Source organism: Muscardinus avellanarius, assembly GCF_963383645.1.
Source record: "Muscardinus avellanarius genome assembly, chromosome: 3".
In the NCBI taxonomy this organism is placed as follows: Eukaryota; Metazoa; Chordata; class Mammalia; order Rodentia; family Gliridae; genus Muscardinus; species Muscardinus avellanarius.
Window position 1 is genome coordinate 20,407,171 of NC_137788.1, and position 11,777 is coordinate 20,418,947.

At 59.3% G+C, this 11,777-nt stretch overlaps 1 protein-coding gene across 1 annotated transcript; it reads left to right on the forward strand.

Annotated features, from left to right (window-relative positions):
- Nucleotides 1-1,082: 1,082 nt before the first annotated feature.
- On the forward strand, nucleotides 1,083-11,777 carry SELENON (selenoprotein N; the record flags this gene model as incomplete). Its single annotated transcript, XM_080691352.1, has 12 exons — nucleotides 1,083-1,250; nucleotides 1,535-1,652; nucleotides 5,074-5,204; nucleotides 7,430-7,639; nucleotides 7,782-7,906; nucleotides 8,268-8,405; nucleotides 9,504-9,585; nucleotides 9,712-9,900; nucleotides 10,231-10,336; nucleotides 10,433-10,545; nucleotides 10,627-10,728; nucleotides 11,598-11,777. The coding sequence occupies 12 exons, from the start codon at nucleotides 1,083-1,085 to the stop codon at nucleotides 11,775-11,777; spliced, it is 1,662 nt and encodes a 553-aa protein (XP_080547478.1).

The window sequence follows — 11,777 nt, forward strand, 5'->3', positions numbered from 1 at the left end:
CAACTCAGTGAGACCCTGTTTCAAAATAAAGAATGAAAAATAGGGCTGGGGATGTACTCGGAGGTCAAATGCCTCTGGGTTTCATCCCCAGACCCGGAAAAAAAAAAAAAAGACTAAAAAATAGGGCTGGGAGTGTAGCTAGGAGGTACAATGGCCCTGGGTCCATCCCCAGTACCACAAAATAAATAAATAAATAGATAAATGAAGCTGAGTTAGGGGTATAGGTTGGAGGTAAAATGTCCCTGAGTTCAATCCCCAGTAATAAAACAAGCAAGCAATCCAACTCACTAGCGTGGCCTGAGATCAAAATGAGATAATGTCGTAGGCCATCCAATCCCAGTCTAGAGGCTCAGAATCCTTGGGAACCCACTGGCTTTGGCTGGCAGAGACCTCCAAGGGCCACTGCTCCCTCCTGGGGGTGGGGGGAGGCTGGGTTCTTGTCCACAGGTTTCAAAGCCACCTCCGTGTCCTGGCAAAGTGCAGGCAGGGGCCCCAAGGGTCATCCCTGGTCTGGTTATAATGGAAGGGAGCCTGGCAGGAACCAGGGTCCTGGAAATTGACAGCCCGGAAGCTGGTCCCTCAAACTCCACCGCCTCCCATCCCAAGGCCCATTTCCCAACATACCAAGTATTCTCCAGAAAAACCTCTCTCCTGCATGCCTGCCCCAGGGGAGGCCGCCTGTGCCTCGGGCCCCACCCGAGGGCTGCAGCCTCCAGGCCCACGTCCCCAGAAGCAGGCCTCCTGCCTCCTCCTTACACCAGAGGACCCCGTGGCCCCTCTCCGGGCGTCACGCCTGTGTGCGGCCTGGAAGCGGGGGTCCCATGACGACGCTGTGCAGGGGTGGCCCTCCAACGGACCCGGGGCTTTTCAATCCTTCCTGTTCAGCTATCTGGAGACATTTTAGAGACAGGGATGGGGGTTGCCCACCGGCTGCTGGAGGACAGGCCGAGTCCTCCCGGCCTCCGCCTTCCCGCCAACGGAGGGGGCCGTCCCACCGACCGCCGCGGGAGGCGCAGGAGGCCCGGGCGCTGGACGGTCAGCCCCGCCCCGCCCTCGGAGCCTGCGAGCCGGGAGCCGCCGCCATGGGCCGGGCGCGGCCGGGCCGGCGCAGGCCCCCCGGCCCCGCGGAGCCGCCCGCGCCCCGCCGCCGCGCCCTGGCGCTGCTCGGGGCGCTGCTGGCCGCCGCGCTGGCCGCCGCCGCCGCCCGGGGCTGGAGCCGCCTCGCAGAGACGCGGGCGGCCGCGCGGCAGGTCGGGCCGGAGGATGGGGCCGCCGGGCCGGGCCGGGGGCGCGGAGAGCGGGCCTGGAGAGGGCTGGAGGGGAGCCGGAGGCCAGGCCGGGGAGGGACGCGGGAGGGGGGCGGAGGGAGGCGCGGGCCGGGGCGCTGGGGAGGGGACGGAGCGCGCCGGCGGGTCAGGGGCCCATTTGGACCAGTGAGCTGGGAAGATGGAGAGAACTGGGGGAGGGGGCGGCGGGAGCCCGGGCTCAGGGAGCTGGGCTCTGGCCGCGCTCAGCTCCACCTTTCCCCCAGCAGGACTCAGCGCTGAAGGCCCTGGGGACAGAAGGCCTCTTTCTCTTCTCCTCCCTGGACACTGATGGGGATTTGTACATCAGCCCTGAGGAGTTCAAACCCATAGCTGAAAAGCTGACAGGTACCAGGCAGGCTGGGGCAGCGGGAGGGCAGTGTGCTGGGCTGGCAGCCAGGAGTGGGGCGTCCTGGCCTCTAGGACCCAGGTCCCCCTGTCTCTGACACGCCTGGCAGCCTCAGCACCCCCGCCTGTTTTCCTCACTTTGTGAATGATACCAGTTAGCAGCCAGGCGTGGTGGCACATGCCTGCAATCCCAGTCCTTGGGAGGCCAAGGCAGGAGGATCACAGGTTTGAGGACAGCCTGAGCAATTTAGCAAGGCCCTCAGCAATGGCCCTGGGCTCAGCCCCCAATATCCCCCCCACACACACACACACTTAGTGATCCTTGCCCAACCCTAAGAGCACACATCACTGGAGCACTTCCTACAAGCTCTGTCTTTACACCTCACAGTAGCTGTGAGAGATGGATATTCATGACCTCGATGCCTGTGGTTTGGAAGACCAAGGGCAGGTTCCCCCACAAGCCAAGCTAGAAAGATTAGAACTGGGCCGTGTGGCTCCAGGGTGCTGCGCCAGCTCCCAGGTTGGATGGCTGGAGGTGTAGGCAGAGGCCCCCACACAGATGTTCAGTAGACAGGAGCTGCAGCTGTAGTTGCTGACCTGAGCCTCTGGCTAGCTGCTATCAGAAGACTTTGCTACCACTTTTGCCTAGTCATTTATGATTTGCTGTTGTTGTTAAGATGAGTGGCGACAGCCTGATGGCGCCTGCGTATTATCCCAGGACTTGGGAGGCAGGAGGGTAGCAGATTCCAGGCCAGCCTCAGCAACTTAGTGCAACCCTGTTTCAAAAAAGGAAAATAGGGCTAAGGGTGTGGCTCAGAGGCAGAACACCCCTGGGTTCAATCCTAGTACTACAAAATAATAAAGATGGATGGCTAAAACTTTTTTCCCCCCACATATTAGAGATGGAACCCAGGCCTTCACACACGCAAGGCAAGCATTCTAACCCTGGCTTCATCCCCAGCCCCGGGGCCTGAAACAGTCTAATGAATTACAAGATGCTTCTCTTACCTGCCACTCTACCTCCATCCCCAGCCTCGTGCCCACCTCCCTCCAGCTTCTGGGACATTTCTCAAACTTATGATCTTGGGCACCCACTTAGCCCAGCTTGCCTGGCAGGAGTGAGCCACCAGTGAGAGGCAGGAGGGAGAGGTGCCAGCTGCTCTGTTTCAGGGATGTGCAGGGAGGTTGATCATTTGCTGGTCACTGCCAGAGGAGAAAGGTCAGATAAAAATGCAGGTTTGCCGCGGGGCCTGTATCCGTGTCTCTTGGTGGCAGGCAGGTCTGTCATGAAGAGTGTGGGCAGGTGAGCAGGGCAGCCCTCGGCTTCACCTTTGCCTCTTCCCCTCCGGGTGCTCCTCTGAGCCTCTGCACAGCCACCTCCGTGCCTTTTTCTATGGCCAACGAGCCAGAGTTCCCTCATAATGACATTAGCAATGCTTGCTGGGCATGGGGGTACATGTAATTTTTTTCATATCAGTCTCCATCAGGAGGAAAATAAACCTTTTGCTGCCCATGGGCTGTGAGTGCAAAAGTAGACCAGGTTTGGGGAAATAAAGAACTAACAAAATTCAAGCCCAAATAGAAGCAAACAATTCTCTATAGTTGGGTAGAGTTATGAGTGTGTTTAATTTTGTTTTATATCTGAAAATTTTTATAAATAGTCAATAGTGAGCAAATAGTACAATTCAGGAAATAACACTTTTTATTAAAAAATCAAAGGGTTATAAAATGCTTCGAGTTTCTTGCAGTGCCAGGATTGAATTTAGGGCCTATGCAGGGTACTGTAGACAACAGGTACTATACTGCCGAGCCACGCCCCAGGCTCTTTTTTATTTTTATTTATTTTTAATTTTTTTTTTTGGTCTGGGGGTGGAACCCAGGGGCATTTGACCTCTGAGCTACACCCCCTGCCCCATTTTTTTAATTCTTTATTTTGAAACCGGGTCTCACTGAGTTGCAGAGGGCCTCAAGTAGCTGAAGCTGTCCGCAAACCGCGATCCTCCAGGTCTCAGCCTCCCAAATGCTGGGATTACAGGTGTGCGCCACCACGCCCGGCTCCCAGGCTCTTTTTTAAAAAGATGGTGGCGCACACTTGTAATCCAGTATTTGGGAGGCTGAGACAGGAGGGTTGCAGGTTCACGGCCAGCCTCAGTTACTTGGTGAGGCCCACCACAACTTAGTGAGACCCTGTTTAAAAATAAAGAATAAAAAATAGGGCTGGGGATGTCACTTGGAAGTAGAATGCCCCTGGGACTGCAGGAAAAGGGGAGGAGGTGTCTTGCTGTCAGCCCTGGCAGGCTCCAAACTTTTGGTCTCAAGTGAACCTCCTGCCTCAGCCTCCCAAGTGCCTGGGACTACCAGTGTATACCACCACACCCAGCTAACCTGAGGAATATTATTATTATCATTATTGATACAGGGGGTTAACTCTGGGTCCTTCTACCTCTGAGCTACACTTCCAGTTCTTTTTTTTTTTTATTTATTATTTTTTATTTTTTGTGGTACTAGGGATGAAACCCAGGGGTATTCTATTTCTATCTCTGAGCTGCACCGCCGGCCCTATTTTTTATTATTTATTTTGAAACAGGGTCTTAATAAGTTGCAGAGAGCCTCACTAACTAGCTGAGGCTGTCCATGAACTGTGATCCTCCTGTCTCAGCCTCCCAAATGCTGGGATTAAAAGCATGTGCCACCATGCCTGGCATTTTTTTTTCTAATTTTGAAACAGGGTCTTCCCTAGTTGCCGAAGGTCTCGCTGAGTTGGTGAGGCAGGCCTGGAGCCTGCAGTCCTTCTGTCTCAGCCTCCCAAGTACTGAGATTACAGGCATGCACCATCACGCCTAGCTTAAGTATTATTATTATTCTTTTTTTTTTTTTTTTTTAGGTACTAGGGATGGAACCCAGAGGCATTCTACCTCTGAGCTACACCCTTAATCCTATATTTTAGTCTTTTTTTATTTTCTGAAACAGGGTCTCGGGCCTTGCTAAGTAGCTGAGGCTGTCCACGAAATGCAATCCTCCGGTCTCTGCCTTTCGAATGCTGGGATTACAAGTGTGCGCCACCATGCCCAGCCAGTTTTTCTTAATAATTATCTGTAAAGCTAGGTGTGGTGACACAGGCCTTTAATCCCAGTACTTGGGAGGCTGGGAGGCTTAAGAAGGTATTTTTTGTTGTTGTTGTTCTGTGTGCATGTGTGTGTGTGTGTGTGTGTGTGTGTGTGTGTGTGTGTGTTAGTCTGAGTATTATTTTTCTTAATAATTATCTGTAAAGCTGGGTATGGTGACACAGGCCTTTAATTCCAGTACTTGGGAGGCTTAAGAAGGTTTGGGGGTATAGTTTGGAAGTAGAATGCCCCTGGGTTCAATTCCCAAAGAGAGGCAGTTTCCTGATCGTGGTTCCTTACGGTTCTGACTCTCATAGGGTCAACGCCTGCGGCCAGCTATGAGGAGGACCTGCCTCCCGACCCCACTGAGGAGACGCTCACCATTGAAGCCCGGTTCCAGCCTCTGCTCCCAGAGACCATGACGAAGAGCAAAGATGGGTTCCTGGGGGTGAGCCGGGGCAGGGGTGTCCCGGAGGTGGCTCTGTCTCTCCTCTAGCCTTCTGTACTGCCCTGTGCGCGCCCATCACACCGGGCCCCAGCCAGGTCCCTGCGGCCCGGGTTCACAGCCTGGGGGTGGGGAGCAGGAAAGGGAGGCATGAGCCCCCTCCCCAGATGGGCCAGTTGGGATGGCTCCCAGAGGGGATGCCATGGGCCAGGGTACCCTGGCAAGCCGGCGGCCCCCTCATGGTGCCGGCTCTGCACCTCGTCTTTCTAGCAGGGGCCTGGCACCCCGCAAGTGTTCCACTGGACAGCAGTGGATCAGAGCTGAGGCTGAGCCCCAAGGAGGAGGAGGAGGAGGAGGAGGAGGAGGAGGAGGAAGGCGGGGCCTGGGCTATGTGGACATGGGCTGAGCCCATCCTAGGACCAAAGCCACCCTTGAGCCTCCTCCCTTCCACCCGCTCTGGTCAGCCTTCTGCCTCCTAGCCAGCTGGCCAGCCAGCCAGCCTTCCAAACCACCAGGGTTTTTGAACTGTGAGCTTTCTCATCTGCTGTTTCCTCTGCCAGGAGCAGCTTTTTCTCCTTGCCCAGCCGGCACCTGCTCAGCCGAGATACCATCCAAGCCCGGGCCAAGGCAGCGTGTGGCGGGCCAGCCAGCTGAGGCCACAGGGCCAGCAGGGCTGGGAGAGAAGTTGCCAGACCGCCAAGAGACTTGTTACCTGACGCTGGCCTTCATTCTAGCAAGAAAAAAAAAAAAATGCGAAGTTTGAAATCAGAAGGGCCCGTCCTCAGCTCCATGATCCCAAGCTGGCAGCAGGGGCGTGGGTAGCGCGGGGAGAGATGGGCGGCAGGCCTACTCCTGGAGTGGGCAGAGCAGGGCGACTAGAACAAGGGATGCTGGGAAGGGAGGAAAGGGCGGGGGCCTGGCTGTGGGCAGAGGGGGCGCAGCCAGTGGCTCAGGCTGCTGCCCGGTGGCCTGTGCAGGGCGGGCCCCTTGCCCAGATGGGGCTCTGGGAGGGGAGCGAGTGGTGGGGAGAGAATGCTGTGTGTTTGGAGATGTTGACATTGATGTGCCCCGGTGTGGGGAGGGGGTTTCAGTGGCGGCAGGAAGCTCAGGTTTGACTTCCCGGGAAGGATGTGGGGTGGGGTTGACAGTGATGGGCCTGTCTAATAGATGAGTACCCTGCAGAGCCGTGAGGGGGGTGGGGAAAGCCACCTGGCCTCAGCGGGCAGGCACCCAGCCTGGCCCTTCCTGGCAGAGCCCAGGAGCCCACTGCCCCTCTCCGGCAGCTCCCCGCAGGGCTGGCCAGCAGCTGACCCTGCTTCGAGAACCTGCCTGTTAAATCCCTCTGCCCTCTCACCTCTCACTGAGCCTGGCTCCTGCCACCCTGGAGTGGGAGAGAGAGCAGACCTACCGCTCCTCAGACGGGCCGCTCCCTGGCGGCATCAGTACTCACGGCCCTGATGTCTGGGAGGGCGGTGGTGGAGCGTGCCAGGGCCCTGATGCTCCAGGCACCACCTCTGAGCTCTGGGCAGCGCGGAGACAGCCCTGTGGCACCTGACCCTGGTTCCCTCCTGCCCGCGAGCTCACTGGGAAACGGACTTAGGGGAGGCCTCGGCCAGCCGCTCTTGAGGCTGGGCCCCCCCTGGGGTGCCTCCCTTCCCTTTCCCCTTCCCCTTCCCCTTCCCCTTCCCTGGGGTCTCCTCCTGCCCTGGACTCCCACCCTCATCTAAGATAGTTATCTGCCTCCTGCATCAGGCTCAAATCCACATCTGATTCATCAGTGGCCATTAGACGGCCTGGGGGAGTCTCGGAGTCAGGAAGTGGGAAGGAAGGCAGGTGGAGAGGGCGAGGGAGCCCAGAGCCGGCTTGGCACTGGAGTTGGTGGGCTGGCCACACACAGGCCTGGCAGGACTTGGGTGGGGTCCTGACTCCACCCCTTCAAGCCCTGGCAACCCCTCACTCCCTCTGCTTCCTGTCTGGAGCAAGCTGCTCTGGCCTGGGCAGCTGCTGGGCATGGCTTCCCCAGCCGGGGGCCTGGGACGTGGGGCCAGCCTCCCTCTGCAGCACAGGGCCTGGCTGGTGTTTGTCAGTGGGGCAGGAGCCTCCCTGGCCCTCTCTGTTCCCTCGGCCTGTGGCCTGGCTCGGGTCAAGGGAGACCCCCAGCCACGCCTGGGATGGCAAGCCCCAGCCTGCGGTTCCCAGTGGCCTGAGCTTGCCCTTCCCCTGCCCAGGTCTCCCGCCTCGCCCTGTCTGGCCTCCGCAACTGGACCACAGCAGCATCGCCAAGCCAGGTGTTTGCTGCCCGCAGCTTCCGGCCCTTCCTTCCCCCTCGAGGCCAGGAGCTGGGAGAGCCCTGGTGGATCATACCCAGCGAGCTAAGCGTCTTCACAGGCTACCTGTCCAACAACCGCTTCTACCCGCCGCCGCCCAAGGGCAAGGAGGTAAGGGCGGCTGTGGCACCCTGCCATCCACACGTGCCAGGCCCGCCTCCCTCAGGACTCGCCCCGGGGTCCCCGGGCCTTCAGGTCCAGGGCCAGCCCTCGGCATTCCCAGCAAGCCATGTCGGCCCACTGTCACCCCTAGGTCATCATCCACCGGCTCCTGAGCATGTTCCACCCGCGTCCCTTCGTCAAGACGCGCTTCGCCCCCCAGGGCGCCGTGGCCTGCCTGACCGCCATCAGTGACTCCTACTACACCGTGATGTTCCGGTGAGCGCCCCCCCCCAGACCCCGTCCTGTGGACTCGGGGTGTCTAGGCCTCTGTTTCCTCATCTGTGGGTCAGCGTAGTGATGATGTCCTCACAGGGCACGTGAGGATTTGAGGAGTGGTGTCCAGAAATTGATCAGCCCAATTGGCATCCACAAAGAGGGGGCCAGGATACGGTCACCCACACTCTCGACAAGCTGTGGCAACTCAGGGGAGAGTGGAGGCCAGACTTCAGAGATGGCAGCCTGGGTGCTGGGCCCTGGAGCGGGCAGTGGTTGGAGTCCTCTGGCGGGTCCCCTGCCGCTCCCTCGCTGCACCCACCCCCGCCCCGTGAGCTTTGCCTTAGCAGACCCGTCCCCGCAGGATCCACGCCGAGTTCCAGCTCAGCGAGCCTCCCGACTTCCCCTTCTGGTTCTCTCCCGGCCAGTTCACCGGCCACATCATCCTCTCGAAAGACGCCACCCACGTCCGTGACTTCCGGCTCTTTGTGCCCAATCACAGGTAGGAGCAGCCCTGGCCCCGCCTCAGCCCTGCTATTGTTTGTCCTGTCCCCGATTGGGGAGCTCAGAAGCAGAGGGTCTAGAGACCCCCTCACTCTGTGCCCCTTCCTTGGGCCTGGAGCCCCCGGGAGGAGGCAGCATGGTGTAGATTATCATCATGTTGGGTCGTCATCCAACAAGGTCTCCTAGGCCCCAGACAGACCCTTAACACAGCCTGCTGGTGCCACCCACCGAGGGGGCCAGCAGGTGGAGGGCAGGCTTAGCCAGCTGTCTGGAGCAAGGGGCCAGGAAGACCTGCTTGACAATCACGGTCAGGAGCCAGGAGGCTCCCACTGTCTTGGCCGCAGCAGCAGCTGGCTAGCCCGGGCCCTCTCTGGGCCTCGGTTTCCTCATTGGCAGGCAGGAAGCTCACTGCTGGCCTGGTTCGCCCACAGGGCTGGAATGATCCAGGGAAGAGCAGGTTATCCCTAGGGGTGGGAGTGGCTTCTCTTTCCCCAAAGTCAGGGGGAGCCCTGGGAATGGCTCCAGCCCGCCATGGCTCAGCCACCACCGCACATCTGCCAGGTTGATGGGGAGAGTTCCTATGCCGGATTAGACAGGAGAGGGCAGACGGCCAGCTCAAGGCCAGCTGCTCTTGGGCCTGTGTCTGACAACCAGACTGTGAGGAGGCGACCCCCAAGCCCAGGGCACCAGCTCACCTCCCTGCCTCACCTGCCCCAGGGTGGTTGGACCTCAGCCCTGGGGCTCCCCCATGTGGTGGGCCCGCAGATTGCATGGATCAGGCCAGATTTCCCGCGTCCACTAGGGGCTGGAGAGGACCAGAGGCACCCGCCACCTCTGCCTTGGCGGACGTGGGCAGCGCAGGAGAGGCAGCGCAGTCACCCTTAGTGAACTGCCCAGGGCGGGCCGTGCTAAGGTCACACACAGTGCCTTAGGAAGGGCGGTCTGGGGAGGAAACGCCAGCCCCCACGTCGGGATCCCAGCGGCTTTGAGACTGGATCCCGCGAAGCCTCAGCGTCCTCAGCTGCAAAGCGGGGCGGTTCGTTTTAAGCGAGGTGATGGGCTTTGGTGACAGTGTTGCGCTGCCCTGCGTCCCCAGGTCTCTGAACGTGGACATGGAGTGGCTGTACGGGGCCAGCGAGAGCAGCAGCATGGAGGTGGACATCGGCTACATACCCCAGGTGAGCCGCGGGCGCCCACCCCGGAGACTGCAGCGTCCGCCCCTTCCGGGCCTCAGCCTCCCCCTCTGCGATCCTCCGGGTCTCCTGGCCCAGCTCTCACACATCCCTTGCTGGCCTTGGGCCCAGATGGAGCTGGAGGCCACGGGCCCCTCGGTGCCCTCGGTGATCCTGGACGAGGAGGGGAACATGATTGACAGCCGCCCGCCCTCGGGAGAGCCCCTCCAGTTTGTGTTTGAGGAGATCAAGTGGCAGCAGGAGCTGAGCTGGGAGGAAGCCGCCCAGCGCCTAGAGGTGGCCATGTACCCCTTCAAGAAGGTGAGGCTGGGCAGGGGTGAAGGCCAGGCTGGGCTCCATGGGGCCGAGCCTGGGAGCTGTGGGGCAGCCGTGGGCATGGGCACTGGCCACTGCAGGCCACCCTGGCCAGGGATCTCTCTGTGCCACTCCAAAGCTAGAGGAGGCAGACACCCACTCACACACACACACATGCATGCACACAAACACACATGTACACAAACACAGTCACGTGTGACCCCCATGCACACACCTGCACGCCAACTCACATAAATAAGTACACGCTGCACACTTGGCCCTGGAACATTACCTGGCCGCACACCACAGCCTCATTGCGTCCTGCTTGGACCTTAGGTGACCTACCTGCCGTTCACGGAGGCCTTCGACCGAGCCAAGGCTGAGAACAAGCTGGTGCACTCGATCCTGCTGTGGGGAGCCCTGGACGACCAGTCCTGCTGAGGTGAGGGGCTCCTGACCAGGCCAGGGGGCACAGGGGACTCTCCCCCAGAGAGCTGAGAGGCAGCTCACCTCCTGCCCTTGGCCTCTCCCTGAGCAGGTTCGGGGCGGACTCTCCGGGAGACCGTCCTGGAAAGTTCGCCCATTCTCGCCCTCCTCAACGAGAGCTTCGTCAGCACCTGGTCCCTGGTGAAGGAACTGGAGGACCTGCAGGTGAGTGGGCGGGAGCAGCCCGCGGGAACGCCTGAGACAGCGCCGCGCCGCGGTGCCAGGAGTGTGCCACTGTCCCCGCAGAACAACCAGGAGAACCCCTCCCACCGGCAGCTGGCTGGCCTGCACCTGGAGAAGTACAGCTTCCCCGTGGAGATGATGGTCTGCCTGCCCAATGGCACTGTGGTAGGCACTGCTGGGATTCGACACAGGGGCTTTCTACCTCCACGCCACACCTCCAGCCCTTTTTATTATGAACTAGGGCCAGGCATGGTGGCACACGCTTGGGAGGCTGAGACAGGTGGATCGCACAGGTTCGAAGCCAGCCTCAGCTACTTAGTGAGGCTCTCATCAACTTAGTGAGACCCTGTTTCCAAATAAAAGATAAAATAGGTCTGGGAGTGTAGCCCAGAGGTAGAAAGGGTCTCACTAGGCTGCTGAGAATCTTGCTAAGCTGCTGCAGCTGACCTTGAACCTGCGATCCTCCCATCTCAGCCTCCCAAGTACTAGGATTACAGGTTTGCACCACCACACCCAGCTAGCCTCAGCCCTTTTTAAATTTTATTTGGAGTCAGGGTCTCCCTTAGTCACCCTGTCTGGCCTTGAACTTGTGATCTTTCTGCCTCAGCCTCCCAATTCGCTGTAAGTACAGGCATGCACCACCAATACCTATTTTACAAACAAGGAGAGTAAGGCTCAAAAATTTTCATAGACTTGGTGAAAGTTACGGACAATTCAGAAGTGCAGCTGCTTTGTTTCTGGCTCCTTCATTCTCTCACTTGTTTGTCCAGTTACTGGGCACCGTTCTGTGCCCAGCTCTTTGCAGAAGGTGAAAGCAGGCCCCGCCCTTACGTTCCCTGGAGAGAGGCAGACAGGAAGCGGGGGCTGCGCACCAGGCTGAGGACAGGTGCTGTGAGCGGCCCTGCGAGCCAGGCCAGGAGAGGGCACGGGGAGTGGTTTCCAGCAGGTGCTTCCAGCTGCTGAGCATCTTAGAGGGTGGAGGCCTGGGCGGGCGGCTCCCCAGGCGGCACAGTACACAGCCAGCCCTTCCCCAGGTCCACCACATCAATGCCAACTACTTCCTGGACATCACGTCCATGCGGCCGGAGGACATCGAGAACAACGTCTTCAGCTTCTCGTCCACCTTCGAAGACCCATCCACGGCCACCTACATGCAGTTCCTGAAGGAAGGGCTCCGGCGTGGCCTGCCCCACCTCTACCCCGAGGAGTCCTAG